Source organism: Chamaea fasciata, unplaced genomic scaffold, assembly GCF_029207755.1.
Source record: "Chamaea fasciata isolate MVZ Bird 193981 ecotype frontalis unplaced genomic scaffold, bChaFas1.0.hap1 SCAF_5, whole genome shotgun sequence".
NCBI classification, from domain to species: domain Eukaryota; kingdom Metazoa; phylum Chordata; class Aves; order Passeriformes; family Sylviidae; genus Chamaea; species Chamaea fasciata.
The window spans coordinates 24,836,349-24,858,174 of record NW_027094090.1 but is presented as its reverse complement, the minus strand read 5'-3'; the positions used below and the strand labels follow the sequence as shown (position 1 = coordinate 24,858,174).

Sequence of the window (21,826 nt, the reverse complement as noted above, 5' to 3'; positions counted from 1 at the left end):
CACATGTCCATGTGGACTGCATTTTCAACAGGTGCAGTTATTTACATCTGTGGTGCTTACATCCATCTTAGCCAGGGGCTTCTTCGAGGTTGTTTCCCTGTTGAAGTGCCAAAGCCAAATATACTGCAGTTAAGAATTTTCTACTTCTGTTGCTGCAATTCTGTGCTAAATGGCATAACACTAAGGTCACAGTTTTTTTGTTAATGTTATAAATCTTTCACCATGGTCTGATTTCCTAACACAAAACTAATGGCTGCAAACACACACACACACAAAAGTGAAATATAATTAATTTTTTAGATGTAAAGTGATGCTGCAACCATACCTGAGCCATCTTGAATACAGTAATGAATGTTTATATTTATAGCATTTATACCTACATATGCCCCTGAGCTTACAAAAAAACCTTGAGAACAGAGCATGGCAAGGCAGCGTCACACTATTCCCCTTTAAAAGTTAAACCCAGTGGTTAATATGCATGGCAGAAATGCACGGATCAATCTCCTCTCAGGAAAAATATAGCAGTGTTAAAGTGCAGAACTGTTAAATATTTGCATAGTTTTGAAATGAACAAGTTGAGAAAAATCTCTTTTTCTTCATCCCAAGGATATCCAAGTTTCCACAATTGTTCCTGGAGCAGCGATGGTTCTGTGTAAACTGTTGTCAATGCCGAGAGGGGGGAGCCCGGCAAACGCCTCGCTCGCTCTGGATGCTAAACTCAACTAGAGTTTTCCATCTGCTCACTGCTTCCTTGCCCCCCCCCCCCCCCCCCCCCCCCCCCCCCAATCTTGCCCAGGTGGCTCTGCCGCACGCAGCCACTGCCGCCCCGGCACCCAGCGGCGGGGACCCACTTTCGGGGGTCGTGGGCGGCCGGGGCAGGGCGGACGAGGCGGAAGGAACCCTGTCCCGCTCCCTGTCGAGCCCCTGTCTCCGCACCGGGTGGCACAAGCATCAGAGACCGCGTCCGCCCGACCCCAGGTTGCCGGGGCAGGGCTTTTTTCCCCTCCCACCCCCGGCGGCTCCCGGCCGCCCTGCCATGTGCGGGGCCGTACCGCCGCTGTCATCCACCCCAGCCGGAGGCAGGGAACCGCCCTGGCCAGCGGCCAGCCCTCTCCTCGCAGCTACCACCCCCGGCCGGCCGCTCCGTAGAGCGGAATCTGCCTGCCTCCAGTCCCGCAAGTCACAGGGCAGAGTAACTCGCGGCAGAGCCGTCAGCAGCCTGCGGCAGCATGTCCGGCACCAAATACGTAGACTCGGAGGTAGGACCACCGGCGCATGGGGCGGGAGGCTGCCCCGCGGCCGAGTACCTGCAGCGGCTCGGGGCCCCAAGCTCCCCTGACCCGTCGGAGGAGCGGGGCGCGGGGTTGGCTCGGTGGCAGGAAGGACGGACAGCCGGGCACCTGCGGGCACGGACAGCGAGTCCGGGGGGGCCGAGGCACACGTCCCCGGCGGGGCGCGGGGAGGGGAGCTGCTAGCGGCCGTGCGGGAAGAGCGCTATATGGAGAGCACTGTAGCGAGAGCACCGGGATGGAGAGGGTACAGTGATGGCCCTGCTTGAAGGGCAGTATAGGGGGCCAGTATAGAGAGGACAGTGCGGTTGAGGGCGCCGTGCTCAGGTCAGCGCAGCGAGGGCAGTGTGGGGAGGGCGGTATGAGGAGGGCGCTGGGCGGGCAGCCCGGGACGCTCCCTGCCGTGCCCGCGGGACCACGCCAGCGCCCACCCCGCCGAGGGGCCACTCGCTCCGCCCTGGGGCAATGCCGCGGGCCCGGGGCCGCCTGGCGGCGGGAGCGGGACGCGGCGCCTGGCACGGCGGGGGTGTGGTGTGCGCCCCGCGGCCGCGGTTAAATAGCCGGGAGAGGGACGGTCCGCAGCCTGGATCCCGCTGCCCGCGGGACCCGGGCCGCCTCCCCAGCCCGCCCTCCTGCGCGGCGCGGACCGGCCCTGCCCTGCCCTGCCCTGCCCTCCCCTGCCTCATCTGGGCTCTCCCCTCCCTCCCGCGCTCCCTCTGCTCCCCGCAGGGCTTTCTGTACACGGCGCCCGTCCGGGAGCAGGGCAACATCTACAAGCCCAACAACAAGATGATGGCAGATGAGCTGAGCGAAAAGGCGGTGCACGACGTGCACACCAAAGAGATCGACCTGGTCAACCGAGACCCCAAGCACCTCAACGACGACGTGGTTAAGGTGAGGGGCCGAGGCGGGACGTCGCGGGGGGAGATACCAAGTCCTGCAGGATACGCGGATACTGTCAGGGCGGCTGAAGCCCGCGAACCTCATCCCTCCACCTGCTACAGGAGGGAACGGGCCAGGGGCTGACCGGTTTGGTTTCGGGTTTTTTTAAAGAAAAGGCGGAGTGGGCAGGAGGGAGGCGGGAGCGGCCAGGGCAGCCCTGCGGAGCTCCTTGCTGCGGTGCGGAGCGGGGCCGGCCCTGTCCCGGGCTGGGCGCGCTGTCCCGCGGGGGCGCACCGGGCCGGGCTCGCCGCAGCCGGGCGGGGGTCCCGGGGGCCGCGCTGTGTGCCCGCAGCCAGCTCTGCAGCCGGGACGTCCCGCCCGGGGCCGAGGGAGCGGGACGATGAGTTGCATGACCTTGTGTAACACCGTCGGAAGGATTTTCCTTCCCCGAGGCACGCACGGAGGCAGGGCGGGGAGATGTCACAAACCAGATCGCCCTCTCTAAGGCTGGTGGGTGCAAAATCAAAGATTCTGATGGCGATTGGATTTATGTCCTTGTTCTGTTTTGTTCTCTTTAGTGTTTTTCCTTCCTTCAAGAGATAATAAGCAAGCTAAGCAAAATCTAACTGTGTCCTTTCCTAGATTTTTTTTTGTTTGGGTTTATAGACCAGTTTGACTGTTTTGACAAGTCAGGGCCGATGGAGATTTTTGCTTGAAGTCACTTTGGTCAGAAATATCACAGAGATAGGTTTTCTCGTAGCAAAAAAATTCTATACAGACAAATTTATACAATCCATGTGTGTTACAAAATGAGAATGTTTGAGATCACTTAAGAAATCATTGGCAAGAGTATGAGCAAAAGTCAGATTTGTATGAAGTGTCAAAACACGACAAGTTCATTGGCAAGATTCATTCTACTGCTTACAGGACAGCCAAGGCACAGCAAGGGAGAACAAGTGACAACAAAACCAAACAAAATCCAGGCAATCAAAACAGAAATGAACTGAGAGCTATCTAGGGGTATGTGTGTGTGTGTGCTTAGGTGTGTGTGTGACAAAAGACAATGCAGGCAAGGAGAAAAAGGAACAGGGCCTAAAAGTTTTAACAACACTCCAACTTAACAATACTTGACTTACACCTTAAGCCTAACAATTTAACATAGGCAAACCACTTAACTTATACCTAACTTATAGCTTAAACTTAATTTATAACTTAACCTTAACAATTTACAAAGAATAACACTGAAGAGCATTTAACCTAACCTAAAACTTTGAAGTTATACTTAGCAACTCAGCAGAAGAGCAACACATAGCTTGTAACTTACCTTTAACAACTTAACAAAAGAGCAATACTTAACAGCATTGAAGTAAGTTTATAACTATAAATTAACCTTACTCACAAGCCTAACTTACTTAGATATCCAAGGTACTTAAACATCTACAAAAGCAGTATTTCAGATTTGCTGTAGCATATGTGCAGGGGCATGCACGCAGACAGTAACCATCAGTGCAAGCAAGGTACCTGTGAAAAATTCCCCCCAGAGGTCAATGAAGTACTCGCTTTGGATGCTTTTGCGCCTCCAAATGAGCGAAGGATTAGGCCTTGGGGAGTGTGCCTATTCGCCCAGGGTACTGCTTGTTTCGGTGCTCCTCCATACATGAGGCTCTGAGAGGCATCCCACTCAGAGGTTGCTGCTTGTAGCTTGCTGCAGTCCAGGAGAGCTCAGAGGGCCCCATTTTGGACTGCTGTTTATAGGGTTACAAGAGAGAGGGCTTTAGTCATAACAATGTTTCATCGTGGCCACAGTTTGGGTCGGCACTTTCTCTGAAAGTGTGAGAACAGGAATGTTATGCCATTCAGGCAGGAGGAATATTTTCCAAGACTGGTCATAAGGACAGCAGCAGCTTGTTAGCAGTTCCTGGGAGCAGACAGTGTTTCTGATGAGCTCAAAAAGATCTGAGCTCAGGTGGTGTTTTCAAAGCCAAGGCCTAAACAAGCGTTTCTCAGGTCACGCTGCAGCCTGGAAAGAAGGAGAGGAATACCCCATGGCAAATGTGAAAACTGAGGGTGCTGTCATCTGGGTTTGTCAAATCCTAGGAAAAATGGGAGCTGCCCAGTCATAGTGGGTGACTAAGCCACTAACTGGCTTGCTTAGTGGCCAGCAGTTGTCAGAGCATATGCGATTCTCCATGTTTGTTGTAACGAAGATCCATTAATGGAAAAGAAAAATACTGTATTGTTTCCAGAGAATCAAGAGGGTGAACTCTGGTTCCTGAGTGTATATCTGTAAAATGATTCATGCTATGTGTGGACAGTTTAACCAGGTCATGATTAAATTCAAATTCCAGATTTCAACACAATTTGAAGGTGCTGAATATGATAAGCCATGGTCATATTGCTGGATCTATGCTAAGAATTATCCCTCACAGCAGTCTGTGTCTTTAAGGAGCCATATAAAAATGAAAAGGCTTAAAATTGTTACTTGTTTAGGAAAAAAATCATCTGTGTACCTAATGGTACAAAACTGCCTTTAAAATGGATGATTTTAAAAAGGGAGCAATTCTTTTTTTCTTCTAGCCGTGGATGAGCAGCTGAGTAGACAGGGAATGCCAGAGATCATGAACAGCACTGCATCACAGTTTATTGCGTATGTCAACAGGAGAAGTCCCCAGAGCAACCAAACCTTCTGAGGATGAGTCATAGCCCCCAAGCAAGTCAGAATCCTGGTGTCCACAAACCGAACCTAATGAAAGAAAGACGCTGATGGGAAAAGAGTGAGACCACTGACAGAAAAAACCCATAATGGACTTAAAAAGAGGCTGAAACCTACAAAGCCTATCCTGCCCTTTCTGCCTCCCACAGAGGCAAGTTTGTAACATTCCATCTTCTAAAAGAAAAATGGAGAATAATAAGTATAGGAATGGAAAAAACAAGCTTTTCAGTTTGTCCTTTTGAAATAATTGTGGACCAACACATTCACTGAAAAACAGCCAGAATAGCAGTACTGCCTCTATGTCAGCAAGTAAGCTCCTGGTAGTGAACATAGTCACATCAAGACATAGGATGATGTTAACCAGACATGATCGATTTTACGTCATAAAACCAGCACTATTTGTACAAAATTGCGTTGTAAATAAACGTTTTCTGGTTTGTTACAAGGATAAATAAGAATAACTTTTTTTTTTTTTTAAGTATTTCGTAGATAGTCCAACCGGCAGAGTAGAGAGAGGAATTTTGCCACAATTTGCATTTATATGGACCTTGTGTTCAGATTCAGTCTATTAGACATAGCAATAAAATTCAGAGCCAGTACCTAGGGGACAGGCTTGGATTGGGATGAAAATACAAAGATTCTGTTCCTGCCTTAGCCATCAGTCTTTAGTCCCCTTCTGACATGCATCTGCCATTCTTAGTTTGGCTGTAAAACATCCAGGAAGAGTGTTAAACTGACTGAAGGAGACCCCAGTCTTAGGTACTGAAAGTCAAAGAAAAACAAAATGGGTAGGACTCCTGTAATGCCAGAAGTATGGCTCAGGCTGAGTTCAGTTTTGTTTAGAGCAATTGCATTTTTCTAGATTCAGAACTTTCTGCTTTTTAAAATGCTATTTTATGCATTTCTTGCCACTTGACTATGAGGCACAGCAGCATGGAAACTGGGGACAAATCAGTCAGCCATGAAATAGAAATGATTAGACAGAGAATGAGGAATCTGCTCTGTAAGCAGCTCTCTAAAAGGCCTCAGTGTTGTCTGTATTCAAATACTTCCCATAGCACATTTTAAAAATAACCTTCTCTTGTGAGAAGCAAGAGGCATGCTCCCTTGATTCGCAACACAGCTTCCCCTGCAGCAGACGTGTGGTGCAGGCAGCATTAGGGCTGGGGATCCAGGCAACGGGCAGAAACCTGGTCAAGGTCCTTTTATGAAAACTAGATGTGTGGAGAAGCTTTGCATCAAAGCTGTTGGTGACTTTGCTTATGATTTGTCTTTGAATTAAATAACAAGTGGAAGCTTAGTGCTGGGAGGACTCCAGAAGAATGGGGCAAAGGACAGGGTTTCTGTTCAGAGAGGGATGTGAGCACAAGGCCTTATGGAACCTGAGGTATGCAGACAGGGAAGTGACAGCTCTGAACTGGAGGAAGCACAGTCTAGGGAAAATCACCAGAATTTCCTCTTTTTTTTCCCATTTTTTTTAGTGGAGACCAGAAAGGAAGGATTTTCTTCCTCACACATCTGTCCTCATGCATCACCTAGACAGCAGGAGAATGTGCACTAGTGGTTCCACTCTTCCAGGCACTGGCTTCTGAAGGTGGCTAGTCAGGCAGGAGGTGAGGAGGGAATCCAGCCAGGGAGAAACAGCCTCTGTGCATGGGAGAGCTCTCCAGTATAATCATGCTGGTGATTATACAGGTGGTTTGCCATAGTTTTATCTGTTTTGTATGTCCTTCACTGGACAGTTCTGCTCTTGGACTTGTGTTCCACAGACTTTATTTGTGATGAGACACAACAAACAGGGTGAAAAGCTTATTGCTTTTTTCTCTCATTCATTCTTCAATGGCTCAGGACTCGTGAAAGTGCCTGAAGTTCGGGCTTTGCTCTTCTTGTTTCCCAACACAGTATTTGTGTTTTTCAGAGTATGGCTCAATTGCAGCCTTCAAGTTCTAGAGTTCAGACTTTCTCATCATATCTGTGGTCAAGTCTACACAGAGTTTACTGAATCTGGAAAACACAGAGGAGGGAGCCAGTTCTCCTACAGATCGCTCTTCTCACTAACTTCTTTGCTCCTTGCTGAGAATGGGGATGTACCTTGCAGCCAGCCCTGCAAAGTCTAATCCTTTCAGACTAGTGAGAACCAGCTGTGCAGTCACACCTGCAGCCAGCTTACAGTTTTTTCCTACAGTGATGTGCCAGGAAGAAAGGCCAGTGCCTGGTCTACCATCCAGAACGTAATTATTATTTTGTTTTAAACAAGCAGTGTCTATCTGCTGTTTGTTGTACAAGAGTCCTTTTTGCTCTGGGAAAAAAAAAAATCCAGCACTTGGCTAAAGATGTGAGGATGCACAGCTTTTGTACCAAGTTTCAAAAAGTTATGTTTTCATGCCTTCCACTTAAAACTAATGGAGTTGAGGGCAATTCAGCTTACTGCAAGGAAGAGTCTGGAATTTTTGGTCAGATGTTGACAAATACTCAAATACTCTTATGTACTCATGGGGGAAGAAAGTATTACTCAGGCGTGTTTTAAAAGCTATTAACAATTTTTGCCTCATAATAAAAAGAGAGGGTTTTTCAAAAGCAGTTTACATTTTATGTAATCTTTCATGATTAAGGTCCCTCCATGTTGTACTGAACACAGTGTAAGACGCACAGAGAGATGACTGGTCACAGCACTTCCCATCCCAGCACATGAGAACCTCCTGGAAGTGAAGCAGGTGTCACCCTGTGCTCTTTTTGAATGGGAGACCTAAGGTGGGCTGTCACTCAGATGTGACAACAAGTGTCAACCCGAGAGGAATGCAGTTCTGTACTTCAACATAGTAAAATGAGAGAAAAGCAGAGCTCAATCAGGTGCTACTTCTGAAACAAGGAACTAAGTGAAATTTAATGCAGAGCCTTTTTCTTTGTTTTTAGAAATTGTTAAAAGTCATGGGCTCATAGAGAAGTGTTTAAGTTTAAAAACATCCATATGAATATATAGATACACAAATATATTTGTGTATATGTGTTCTGATCCAAGCTTGTCACCTGGGCTCTTGCTATTGGCAGTGAGCAAAGTGAGGTGCCTCTGGAGGCAGATTCACGTCACAGAGTTCAACCCTAACCACAGGACAGGAGAAGCAGTGCCCTCAGAGGGCATGTTTGTCTCAATTGCTGAGACTTGTAGCCTAGACATGACACCTTACTTGTGCATAACAACTGATTAAATGAAGTGGTTCTGTAATGCTGTGTCCTGTTAAGCTATGTGGTTTAGATTTAAAATGCAAGAAAATTCAGATTTTTGACTTTGGCTCCCCACATGATCCAGTTCTGTTTCAGATATTTCTTCCAAGGCGAGTCTAGGAGTATGAGATTTAAAACCCAAGTCATTATGAATGCCAGTTAATACAAGATCTGAGTGAGGTTTAAGAGTTCTGAAAAATAGATTTCTTGCACATTAATTAGGAGTTCTCAGACATGGGATTTCTGAATGTCCGTAAGATTACAGCTAATAATGGCATCTGTTCCAATGAAGGCTTCTTTCTCAAAAAAATGTGTTTGCATTTAAACTCATGGTATTATTAAAGCCTTATGCACAGCCTTCTTGTTTGGCATGGTGAACATGACTCATATCTCCATAGAAAAATGTTCATTTGATGGCCATGGGGACAGAGCAAATGATTCAGCATGGCTGTTTCTTTTATTAGAATTTATTGGATACTGTGTTAGATTCAAAAGAGGCAAATACTTTTCAATTCTGATAACTTCAACAGAATTTAGATCATATGTTAGAAAATACTAAGAACAATTTGAATTGATTGTAGAACTTTTAGATTGTGTAGATAGAAACACCGTCTTCTGTTGCATAGAGTATGAATATCTAAAACAAACAAACAAAAAATACTGAAATGCAGAACTCTCAGGGGGAAAAAGGGATGATTGTGTATAGTAGAATGGTCTGCCAGTGAGGTCCCCAGTAAAGAAATTTGATCTTGGTTGTATTTTAGGCAGCAGAAAGAAGAAAATACAAATGAACTTTGGTGATTCTGCTAACACTTGTAATCTCTGGAAAACTGAAGACATATAGTTCTAAACTAAGATAAGTTTGTATTTCCCACTGCTCTCAAATACCCTTCTCATAGACAGCAGGATGAAGTCTGTATCAGGAATTGATTTTCTGAGCTTTTTGATACTTCTTTTCTAGACAAAGGCAGTAATAAAACCCATCTTGGATTTTAAAAGGGTTGGTTATTTTGAACATGAAAGAGAAATTATGCCATTTAATTTCGTTTGATTTATTGGGGAGGCAGGTTTTACCCCATTAGTCTCTTAATATTTTCTTGACAGACATCTTAGGAAAATGTCTTTTGGTAGTTTCAAAAAAAATTTGAACTTTATCCAATATCATTCTTGTCAGAAATTTTTATCACATTAGCAATCAAAAGAAAAAATCATTTCAGTTCCACTGTCCCCATTTTAATGAGCTCATGAATTGATAAAATATGATTTCATTCAAGATGTAAGAGCTGTGCTCTAGATGTTAATGGGGCTGTATAAGGGTGGGGTTTGTTTGCAGTTAAATAAGAACTGTTAAATCCAACTTCATAGATAAGAAGTGAGAAGACATTCTAACAGCTGAAGGTGAAAGCATCACATTCTCTGTCCAAACTCCTGCTGTGCTGAATTTATATTCTGAGTTCCAAAAAAACTTAAGAGAGTCTCATAGATGGATTGCAACATTTCCTCTTTCAACTTTGAAATCCCTTCTTGGAATTCAAACAGATGCTACAAAAAATAATCAGTTTTCCCTCAAGATCAGGGATCTATCTCCTGTAGAGCTCAACCATAAAATCATCAACTGTTTTATGAAGTCCAAGTTCATGTATCATAGAAACGTTTGGGTTGGAAGGGACCTTAAAGATCATCCATCCAGTTCCAGCCCCCGCCATGGACACTAGATCAGGTTGCTCAAAGCCCCCTCTGCCTGGCCTTGAACACTTCCAGGGATGGGGCATCTGCAGCTTCTCTGGGAAACCCATTCCAGTGCCTCTCTTAGGAACTTCTTCCTAATATCTAATCTAAACCTGCTCTCTTTCAGTTTAAAGCCATTCCCCCTTTTCCTGTCACTACGTGCCCTTGTAAAAAGTCCCTCTATAGCCTACTCTATTTACTGCTCTAAGAGCTTGCTCTTCTCCAGACTGAACGACATCAGGTCTCTCAGCCTGTCTTCACAGAGGGTGTGCTCCAGCCCTCTAAGCATCTTTTTGGCTCTCCTCTGGACTTGTTCCAACAGGCCCATGTTCTTACCTTGGAGGCCCCAGAGCTGGATACAGTTCTGCAGGCGGGGTCTCATGAGAGCAGAGTGGGAAAATCGCCTTCCTCAGCCTGTTTCTTTTGATGCAGCCCAGGGTGCTCTCAGCTTTCTGGGCTGCAAGCCAGATCATACTGAGCTGCTCATCAGCCAACATCCCCAAGTCCTTCTCTGCAGGGCTGCACTTAATCTAGTTATCACCCAGCCTGGATTTGTGCTTGGGACTGCCCTGACCCACATGTAGGACCTTTCACTTGGCCTTGTTGAACTTCATGAGGTTCACAGGTGCCCAGCTCTCAAGCCTATCAAGGCATCCCTTTTCTCCAGCATTTCAGCCTCACCACACAGCTTGATGTCATCAGCAAACTTGCACTCAATCCCATTGCTGTTCTCATGCAGTTTATGACAAGAGCAGCACTATAAAATATCTTGATTTTTATGGAATACTAAAGAAATACCTTATGTTTAAGGATCAGTAACTTTAATTCTTCCATGAGAAAGACAACCTTCTAACAGTAAAAATTCAGGGGCAAGGTTTTTTAAAGGAAAAGAGAAGCAGCTGGGCATCACTGCACACTCACTGTCAGCAGTAAGCATGGTTCAGGTAGAAGTGAGGGGAAAAGGTGAAAACAAGTTATACAGATTTACAGAAAAGAATTGCAGCAGCTAACAGGAGTGTGTTTATCGGCAGTACACATAATCAAGAGTCTCCTCTCTTTAGACTCCCTCTACAAACTATCAAGGGAAAAAAGTAGTTTCCAGATCTAAAACAACCTCCAAAGGTCCCTGTCTCCCCATGCCACTACTAAAGAGTCAGGTTCACTACATTTCCACTTCCCATTATTGCCTAAATTTAGGAGTGATAAAGCTAAACCAAGTTCTAAAAAGTTACACTTAATAGCATTTTTAGGGTTCTTTGCTAAAATAGCTGTATCAAATAAAGAACTGTGGAACATGAACCAAATAATAAAAACAAAGAAAACTTCTTAAGGGTTTCTCTTGGGGAAAGCTGCAATAACCTCCCAGCAGCCCAGTTTCCAGGGAGGAAAACAGTAATTTTTTTTCTGACTGCTTACTCCAACAACATCAAGACATTTGTCAAGGAACTAGCTGACATGGTATCCCCACCTGCACAGGAAGTTTTGCTGTGTTGCAGAGTGCAGATCTTTTCTTGAAACTACTTGTCTTTCCTTCTGCTAGCCTGTATTGGAACAGGACAGGCAAGAGCTTCAGGAAGAGATCTCTGGAGAACATCTGGTTGCTACGGTGCTGACCCACTAGCATCAATCACGTATTTCTCACAAGTACTTTCCTGGATTTTGGTGAGCCTGCCCGTCTGATGAAACAAAGACCATCAGCAGGGCTTTTCTGGTATGTAATCAGCACGGGCAGGGAGCAGGAGGTTGTTCTCTCAGTAATTAGAAGCAATTTTTTTTTCTCTTTTCTGTGATTTTCAGTTTGTTAAATGGTGATCTGCAATCACCCCCTTTTCTAAGTCATGGAATTGTTTACACATTTTCATAATGCATTTGAGTATTTGTTATGAGGGCAGTAGGAGTTATTCCTGACCAGACTGGTTTTCTTCTCTGGCTAGAAGAGTGCAGTCCTTCAGTTCTACCTTCCAACATGAATATCCTTGTTTGTTAAAGCATTGTTTGCTTTTCTGGCATACTCTGTAGAACTCAGGAAAGTTTCACTGTTTCCATTAAGAGATCTGCCAGCAGAACACTTTTCTTGCCACTTTGTGGAAAGCAGGCACAGGGAGACAGGAAAGGTAAAGCAAATTCATTGGTCAGTTTGTGCAAGTAACTGGGGTGCAACAAGTTCTGCTTGCTTGTTTAGGCTTTTGTTCACTTTGGAAATACGTGTTTGTAATTTTTCTGCACTCAACAAGCCTTACACAACAGCTCTGGTCCTAGCCATCTGCAGTCATGGCAATTTTTTTTTTTTTTTTTCAAAGGAGCAACTGTTGTGCCTTGTGATCTGGCCAGTCCCCAGAAGAAGAGTGTGCTCACAGGGTTTGAGGTTGACAGGCCAAGCCTAATCATTCTGCAGCCCAGCGTGGAGGGACTCTTGGGGTTCTCTTGTTAGATGCTTGCACCAAAACCAAGATTCAAGGCGATTTCTTGTCTTGTGAGGGAATAGAACACTTCTAGATGTTCATATTTTGTAGTCACTCATGCTTTAGCTTGAGGTTTGTATAATCACTGTGGAAGAGAATGAGTTTTTGCTTTAGTAAACACCTGAGATCACCTAATGTTTGCTGTTGAAACCTGATTAGTGAGGAAGTAGACCATCTAGGAATCATGAAGCTCTGTGTGTTCAGGAACAAAGTACCAGCTTTCCTACATAACTACAGGTAAACATTTGCCAGGTGGAGATAACACAGTGCTCTTAAAAGAGTGAATGAGTCTTTGGGTGTCTGGGAGGGAAGAGACAACAGCAACTTTTCTCCTGTAAGTCCCAACAACTTTCCTGCAGATTCAGTAGAAAGAGTATAAACTTTTTCATCTTTTTCCATTAAACTGTGGCAGCAGTCAGGACAAGCATCAGCATATGTGGTAGCGTGGTATTCCAAAGGATCATTGAAATACATAAGTACTTAACTGGCATCAGTGATTTAACAGAAAGGTTGTGAGTTCATTGCTTTTTTTTCAGCTACTGTGATGCCATTCTTTTCCAGGCACTGTCACTGGGAATTTTTAAGTTCCAAATAGTATGTGGAAGTGCTAAGGTAATAATAATGTCATATGCTCACACATTTTCTGATTTTTAATAATACACACCACGGCCTTCTCCAACAGAAGAACAGTGTTGCATCTGTCCTTAACATCACCTCCCAAATGTGACCCATGCCCTAGAAAGGCTTGTCATTTTGTGATATCTTAAACATTTTCTTATGTTAAATGCTTCTTTAAAGGACATTGAATATATTTGGGAATTTTACAAATTGCATTTATTACAACAGAAGAAAGGTACCATAACTGCCTCATGTCTTGCAAGGACATGATTTAGTATAATGAAACAATATTATACTTACTGTCTTGGAATCAGGGAAAACCTGTTTAAAAATAGCCCAGGGTAAGCAGTAAAAACAGTTTCTACACCGTTTCTGGGCATTAAAATATAAAGAAAACTAGCTTATGATTCTTTCCTGTATACATTCAGCCTAGACTTTAGCCCTGGTCTGGCAGAGCATGTAAGCATACTGACATCAGTGGGACAGTTCACATTTTTCATGTTGTGTGTGTATTTAAGTGTTCTGCCCAACTGGACATATTAGTGGTCAATCAGGAGAGATACAGTAAGGATCTAAGCCTCCTTTTACTGATTCCAAGGGATACTGAAAGCACACAAAAATGTAGGGATTCTCAGCACTTATTTGGGTTCCTCTGGAGTGGAGTAGGGGTGGTGCCTGTCTGTGAACTGTGTGCTGTGAGCACAGTTGCAGCATGCAGCTGCCACATACAAAGATATGAATCATGATAGTTACAATCAGAGAAATGTAGGTCAAAACCTAATGCTTGGGATCTTCATAATTTTTTTTTTTTCTGACAGACCAAGCACAGTAATTTTTTCTATGTAATGAATATTATAAACCTCAAAGAACAAACTTTTGAGAAGCACAACTGGTAAGTAGGTGATTTGAGCCTGGCATTTAATATATCTTTCCAGCCGGCCAGCTTCTGATACACAGGGACTTGAAGTGACCAGGTGAGCAGGTCAGCTAATTTCATGGATGTGGCATATATTATTTAGTCAGATGATAACTTCACACAGCTGAGCTTTTTTAATTAATAGTTCTGATCTTTAAATAGACAGTTTTCCCTCCCTTGTAAATAAATCTTGTAAATAAATCCCATACCATTTCCCTTTCTTGTAAATAAATCTATTTTAGAATCAAAGCAGGTTCCTCAGTTTCCTGATACAAGTTTAATAAACATGTGCAGAGCAAAAGAAGCTGCATTAATTCTCATAGCAGAATCAGACAAAGGCTTCAAGCAATGTAAAAACTGGCTTTACCAAACTGAATAGTAGGAAACAAAGAATAGTTGAAGTCAGGAAGTGCATTGTAGGCATGGAACAGGAGTTGATACTGTTTAATAGTTTAGTCTGAAACAGAAGGCTGGAGCAAGTTATTAGCATCCTTCAACCCAAATTTCCTGTACTTCTCTCCTGTCACAAATGAACATGCATGTATTTTCACTAGTTTGGCAACTGCCTCAATGTGATTTCATGGCACATCCTGACAGCTCTGGAGGAACAAAGTACATGAGGAACATGCAATCTACTAAACAAGACCTGTGCACAACCTAAGAAAGCCTTTATGTAAATAAAATGAGAGTTCACAAACCTACATGCACATGATTCTTTGACAAAAGTGACCTTGAGAACAATACCCTAGAAATGTTGTCTTATACTTGCAAGACAGATTCATTACCAGAAATGACAGCATCTTTCTTTATAGGATCATAGTTGTGGGCACTTCTCTTTCTCCTGTCAGTTCTATTTTTACTTTACTTATTTCAGTTGGACACCTTTTATCAGTCTGATGACACTCACTGTCAGTGAGTGCTACTGAACTAAAAACCAGAAGAGAGTAGTAGGAGGGACTGAGGAGGGGGTGAGTAATCCGAGTGATGGAAATGTAATCCATAGGAAGGGAAGATGTATCCAGTCACCTGTTCCTCCTGGGGCCTATGGAGAACTGTTCCCTACAAGTTAAAAATCCAGATCCTTCATGGGAGTGGTTCAGTGCAGGAAGAATCTGAGTGGTATCTCAGTTCCTGCAGCATAAGGACTTATCTGTACTGCTTGAGGAGCAAAATAAATAGTGTTTCCCAGGCAGTGGTCTGTTCGCACATGAGTAGAACCCAATTATCTCAACTCCTTGCCTGTCATTTTTTAGACACTGCTGCAGGTAAGTCTGGTTTGGGACAGCACCACAGAGGTTCACATGCCAGGTGTAGCTGGACTTTCTTGGCATGTACATAATGTTCTTATGTTTCATAATGTTCTTATGGCTTTTGGGAAGATAACAGCTTCATTTTAACACTATATTCAGATAAAAGTTTAAGTTGTCAGGCCATTTTTCTGTCTTTTTGCTCACAAGTTCCCTTATTCAAACTGGAGTAATGTGAAACAGAATTTGAGGAATAGTGAAATGGGCAAAGACACAGTAGTATGACATCAGCTATCATTCCTACAGGGCCATCTCTTCTACTTCTGTGCATCGGTAGAAATATTCTGAGAGTTGAAATTACTCCAAGAAACTAATCTCTTGATAATTACTGGTGTCATGAGTACATCATTGTTATCTCACAGACAGATTTATTCCTGAGTACTTTTAGGACAACCGTGTATGATTTGAGTTGTGAAACCCTGACCAAAGATATATCATAAATGTTCTAATATTAGCATCATCTCCTGGAATGAGGACAGGGCTGTCCATCTGGAAATGTTATATGGCATGATTCTTCTGTCAGCTCCCCAGCTCTCCATGGACATTTTGTTGAACAAAACAGGCTAAAAATAATACTGAGAATCACAATTAGAGAAAGTTCACTATTTAATTTGAAAACCAGCAAGTTTATTTGCTTCCATTTTCCATTTCGTTACAATTAATTACTTTTGGAAGTAATCAAATTATGGGCTAATCTTGCTATAGATTTTAAAAATTCTAGAAAACTCATATTAAACAATGGCTTCATTTTGCATGCTAAGAAAATGCATTTCTGATAAAAATAGGTCTCTCTTGGCTAAAATAAAGATGCAACCATGAAAAGGCTAATGGAGCTTCCCTTTTCAGCCAGTTGAAATAATACAAAATGGACTCCACCACAACTGAACTGAATAAAAAGACTTCAGATATGACACTGACTAGCACTCAATGCTTTGAACCTCTATGATGTGTTACCTTTGCCAAGGATTACAGCATGAGCTGGTGGGAAGCATGCAATAAATTGACACAATTTTACAATAAGAGGGCTATGCTGAACCATGTAGTCCTTAAGTAGTAATATTTTTTAAGAAGCATTTTTAAGAATTTTTTCTTTTGCTGTCAGCATCCTGGGTTTTGCCATCATACAGATATTTTAATTATCTGATTTCAAGGAAAATGTTGATAATAAGCCAAGGAAACCCATTCACTTTGAAAACAGCTAACATGAGATGTGGCTGCAATGAAGTTTGCTTTTGAATATCTGCAGAAGCAGATTGTATGCTTGCTTATGTGTTCTAAAAAGAAAATGTACTCTGCCAGTGCAGAGTCTGCCATAGGTTGCTGTGGAGATGAAGTTTCAACTCAAATGCTACCTTTAAGTGTGATGGTGATGATGATGATGAATATTCATCCCCAAGAATGACTTTCAAATCACTAGAACCTAGTGCAGAGTAGTAGAAAGAGAGGAGGTTTATAATTTGCATGACAGGATGTCTAGAGAGAAGCACTGGCAGAGACAGTAATGTGAATATGTTCAATTAAGCCAGCCTGGTGTTAGGCATTAAAGGTGTTGGATGTCACAGATAATTCAGAAATTTCCTCTCAAGGACTTCCCAGCCATTCACATAGATTCACCTAGACTGTACACTTTTGCTTGTAATTATCTTTTTTGTTTAAGAAGCTGGAAAGTCCAGTGGTTTTATAACATCTTTTCCCTTTGTTAGTAACTTAGGTCTGGAGGTGATAAAAGTTTCAGCAGGAGAGAAGAATGAGTGCTTTTCAATTTTTACGTATATTTTGCATTAAAAGAAGCGCTTGTGAGCCTTTTACTACAGCATAAGCAGTATTTACACTGAGTATATGTATATTCACCTTCTTCCAGCATGCTAAGGTACAATTGCCTGAGTTTCTGAGTCTGCTGGCCCATGTCATACTTTACTTGCCCCTGTAAATCTTCACTTTTGGCATCATTATCTCACTTTGGGATCCAATCCCAAGAATGGAATTTTTTTTTTTCTTTCATCTGACTTAAACAGTCATTTATTTCCTTGCAGAAGAATAGTCTTGTTATGTTCTCTTTCCTGTTGTTTGCAGTGCCTGTACTATTGGTTGTGCTGACTAAACGAAATATCCTGTATTGTGGGTTATATCAAACACCTCTGTGTGACATAGAGCTGAACCATCATTGCCATTCTGTTAATTTTCTTATAGAAATGTTATGACAATTAAGCTTCCTGAACAGCTCAGTATTTCAACAGAGAGTGCTAAAATATGCCTGTTGGAATGCACTGCTTCCTTAGGTGACTTTTTGAATGATTTATGAATTGTCAAAACTATGAAATATGATTTTATTCACCTGTTTTGTACCTTAAGTAGACCATAAGGACACTGCATACCTTAGAGCTGTAGGAGATGAGGAAAATACATTCAGTTTTGTGGAGAACTCCATCTAGAAGTTAGATATCTAACTTTAACCTAATCATTGAGGCTCCCTGGTAGTCACTGGTTAAAGGTTACTGAAGATTCATGACTTAAATCATGGGTTACAATAGGGTGAATCATGTGGGGATGTAGGAAGTGTGTGCTTCGTGTTTTCTTGCAGGAGACCGTGGCTCTCCAGGAAAGGTGTTGGTGGAATACACCCTTGATGCGAATGTCTGACTGACCTCACTTTGTGTTCTTTGCTGCAGATTGATTTTGAAGATGTGATTGCTGAGCCAGAGGGAACACACAGCTTTGATGGGATTTGGAAGGCGAGTTTTACCACCTTCACTGTAACGAAATACTGGTTTTATCGTTTACTCTCAGCAATCTTTGGTATTCCCATGGCTCTCATCTGGGGCATCTACTTTGCCATTTTGTCATTCCTGCACATCTGGGCGGTGGTGCCCTGCATAAGGAGCTACCTGATTGAGATCCAGTGCATTAGCCGTGTCTATTCCATCTGCATCCACACGTTCTGCGACCCGCTCTTTGAGGCCATAGGCAAAGTGTTCAGCAGCATCCGAGCCACAGTACGGAAAGAGATCTGAGGGACAATTCAAGGAGAGCCATCAGCCTAAGAAGGGGGTGAAGGTTTTTGTGGTTTTTGGAGTGTTTTGGTGCCAGTTTTGTGTTTCTCGAAGTAACATACAGCAACTGGTGGTGGACTGGCCCAAAACAAAGAATCACTTGCTCAGTTTCTTTTTCTACTGTTCATTCTTACTGGACTACTTGCCCTTTTTTTTTTTTTTTTTTTTTTTTTCTTTCTTTTGCCTTTTTTTCCCCCTTTGGTCTGCATTTTAAACTAACCTTAAAGGGCTATTCTTCCATGCCAGCTGCATATTATTTTGCTGGCTGTTCAGTTCAGAGATTGAAGTGTTGTTGGATGCCTTTTTATCTTACCCTTCATTCCTTGTGAGATAAATCCACAGTGATACTGAAGAATGACAAAAATGCTTTCCAACACTATAAAGCCATTCATTTTATTGTGGCTAAAGAGCGCAGAGCTATCACAGCAGAATGAACGTGACCAGCTGGCAGGTTTTAGCAGAATGTTCTTTTTCAATTGGATTGTCAGTTGACTGCAGCTGTTTACAGTCATGGTCAGATACTGTGCTGTATGAATAAATTAGTTAAGTAAACATATTACTGAACTAGCGTATGTCCTGAAAATTTAACATTTTGTCAGGCTGGAGACATTGACGTGTAAAAGCTTTGGTCGGTGCCTTTCTGTCTCATTCTGTCTTGGAAGTTTGCATCCAGTCATTTCTCAGCCTTTTGCAGAAACAAGCTGCAGCTGAGAGCTAAAACTGGTCATTACAGAAATGTTTTCCTGACTGTGACTTATGACACATCCCTTAGCAAGCATTTAGGTGCTTATCTCATTGGCATCTGGGGTATTTTTGCAAAGTATTAATATAAATGTACATGGCAGGTATGCCAGAGATAATCTGAGTTAAAAGAAAAATGAAGGAGTGCCAAACAAGCCACAGGAGGCCAGGAAGGAGCTGCCCCTGAGAGAAACTTTTCTACAGCTTTCCAAACTTCCCAATCAGCAGAGGTCAGCCTGCCACCAGCACACAGATTGTTTTCAGGGTGCTTTGCTGAGTCTAAATGTATCCATCACAAGAGTTGCTTTAGAATCTTCACATTTGTGTGTTGCTTTGTTCATTTTCAGCTGAGCTGCCCTATCAGGAAATACTAAACGGAGGATGTTGTGTGAAAGTACCATGTTGCAAAGTGGAAGGCCTCAGCAGAGGGGCCTGTGCAACATGTTCTAATGCTGTGACCTGCAAGAGCTTTTTGCCCTCATGATAGTACTGTGTTCAGAGATGCTCTCTGCATCCTCATTGGTTTGTGTGAAGCATTTGTAAAAATAGTTGCAAGGCTAATCAGCTTTATTGTAAACCAAGCTGGGGTCTGAGCCTGCTCCAGCTGGAATCTTTAGCAAACCAGTTCTTGACCTGCAGGAGTGCAAAATTTGTCCCTTGGGATGAACATGGAGCTGTCTGGTACACCTATGGCCTTTTTTATTTAGCGCTGATACTTCACATATTGCTTTACCCAACTTGGAAGTGCCTTCCATTCTGTTTCTGCCAAAGCATTGAAAACTTTAGGAAATGCTGCATTTTTAAATGGAGGTGGGGGAGGGAAAAGGGGAAAGGGTGCACAAAAATTTACAAAGCTATTAACTACTATTTGCATTTAAAACAGACACTGGTATGGATATAGTTTTATGTTTTTCTATGTACATAATGAAGAATGTACCATTATAGATTTTTTTTCGGTATTAAAAGCAACCAAGATTGTAAACAAGAAATATTTTATCTTTTTATGAGGAAAATCACTCTGAAGAAGACCTTCTTGATTTACCATATAAACTGTATATCCTGAAAGATGTCTGTTCACTTAGAGTTCTTAGTCCCTAATCCATATATATTGCTGATCCAAACATTTACATTATTCCTATAAGCTTACGGATATAACTGACACCTTTTTTAAAAATTCTGCATGTACATTAAAGACTACAATAAAAAGATGCTTAATGGTAGATCCTGTCTGACTTCTTTTTCCTTGAAAGTCATGTGTAAATAATACACAAGAAATTGTGTAAAGCTTTCTTTGTCAATCCAGTAGAAACAGGATTTTTCCTAATAAAAGCTCATTAGCCTTAGCATTTAATGTATGGAAATAGGGGAATGACAGCTTTTATTTAGCCTTGTATAGACGTTGCTTGTGACAGGACAGTTCATTTCTATGGGTTTGTTGCACAATACCTGTCACCCTGTTACACAAAAGCCCAACAAAACATGCTATTATGAGTGGTCTACAAATCTATTAACTGTATTTTAATGTTCAAATGCCAGATACCAAATAAAAGTAGTCCATCATAGCTTTCCAATAGCAGAATGGTGTATTTAGCAGCACTTTATAGGCCAGTGGTAGCAAATAGTGTGTTGAATTGGACTATCTAAGAAAATGCAAAATACTTTAAAAGTAAAAGGGAGGTTGTAATCTGAAAGAAAAGCAAATACACCTTAAGTATCCAGAAGTATCTTGCTTTTGCAAAGAACCTGATCTATTCAGGCTTAACTATTTATAATATCATGACTCCAAGACTCTTCGTGAGCGAGAGATGCAGATTCACAGTATGATTGGACTGTCCCTGACACTTGCTGAGCTGTGGTCGCAGGGCTGTGCTGTGGCTGGATCTCATATCTGTGCTCCTGCCATAACACTTAGGACCATAGCCAAGATACACCCCATAGCAAGATCCAGGTTTGTCAAGTAGAGGATTAGACATGAGACGTTGGACAGCAGCACCAGGAAATTTTTTGGCTTGGCTGTAAATGTGATGTAGACAGCCTCACTCTGCTAAATGCAGGTCAGTGTCATAAACTGCCTCAAGACCTGTGTCTTCAGGTGGGCTCAATGTGGTTTTTCCTCTTACCAGGAAATTTTTGTGGTTGTCATTGGTCACTCTTCTCATCAGCTGAGTCACCAGTTCTTAGATTTTGCCATGTCGTTTGAACTGTGTTCCTGAGACAAAGTATGGGAGAGCTGGGCACTTCAAACAAGGTGCAGCACCCAAGTACTGAGAGCACATGAACTGTCTGGCTGTTTGCTTGATTCACCTGAATTTGACTGAGAACTAAATACAGAATATGTTTTTTTAAATATACTTATTGAAATGAAGTTGCAACAAAATATAAAGACAAACCTTAGGCTTTTAATAATGATGGAAAATTTCCATATCTGCACCCAAGCTACCTTTTAACCCTCACTCAGGTCTAGCTGTTCTGTGTTCACTTGTTTGCTTTCATTGCCTGATGTCTGCTGCATCCCTTTGTTTCCTCATGTCCTGGGGAGGAGGAAAGAAGCATAGAATAAAAGTCTTTGCTGAGATAGAACACCTTTGTTATCCTCATTTATGTCTTACAAACCTTGACTTTTTCATCTCATGTCATGTCTGACACTGGGACACCGTGTGACACAGATTTTTTTATTTCTATCTTGCTCCCTTCTGTAGAACTTTTAATTAAAATTTCAATCGTATATAGTACAAATAGCACATCCTGTCTCCAAGATGCTTTTCTCTGTTAGAGGCTTCTGAAGGCACAGTGGTAAAATGTAAAATGTACATTTGATAACCGTGAAAATATAAATGCACAGTATTCTCACTAAGTTTGTAACTGCTATTACTAAGCAGTCCATCTATTAAAAATAGC

The 21,826-nt window shown here is 42.6% G+C and overlaps 1 protein-coding gene across 1 annotated transcript; it reads left to right on the top strand.

Annotated features, from left to right (window-relative positions):
* The first annotated feature begins 1,079 nt into the window (after positions 1 to 1,079).
* Positions 1,080 to 20,148, top strand: CAV1 (caveolin 1). The gene is made up of 3 exons (XM_066183052.1): positions 1,080 to 1,259; positions 2,019 to 2,183; positions 17,807 to 20,148. The coding sequence occupies exons 1-3, from the start codon at positions 1,230 to 1,232 to the stop codon at positions 18,146 to 18,148; spliced, it is 537 nt and encodes a 178-aa protein (XP_066039149.1). The 5' UTR covers positions 1,080 to 1,229; the 3' UTR covers positions 18,149 to 20,148.
* Positions 20,149 to 21,826: the final 1,678 nt, after the last annotated feature.

Coding starts and splice junctions, on each gene's coding strand:
- CAV1 (XM_066183052.1), top strand. CDS start 1,230: ATGTCCGGCACCAAATACGTAGACTCGGAG. Junction 1,260..2,018: donor CCAAATACGTAGACTCGGAG/GTAGGACCACCG, acceptor TGCTCCCCGCAG/GGCTTTCTGTACACGGCGCC. Junction 2,184..17,806: donor TCAACGACGACGTGGTTAAG/GTGAGGGGCCGA, acceptor TCTTTGCTGCAG/ATTGATTTTGAAGATGTGAT.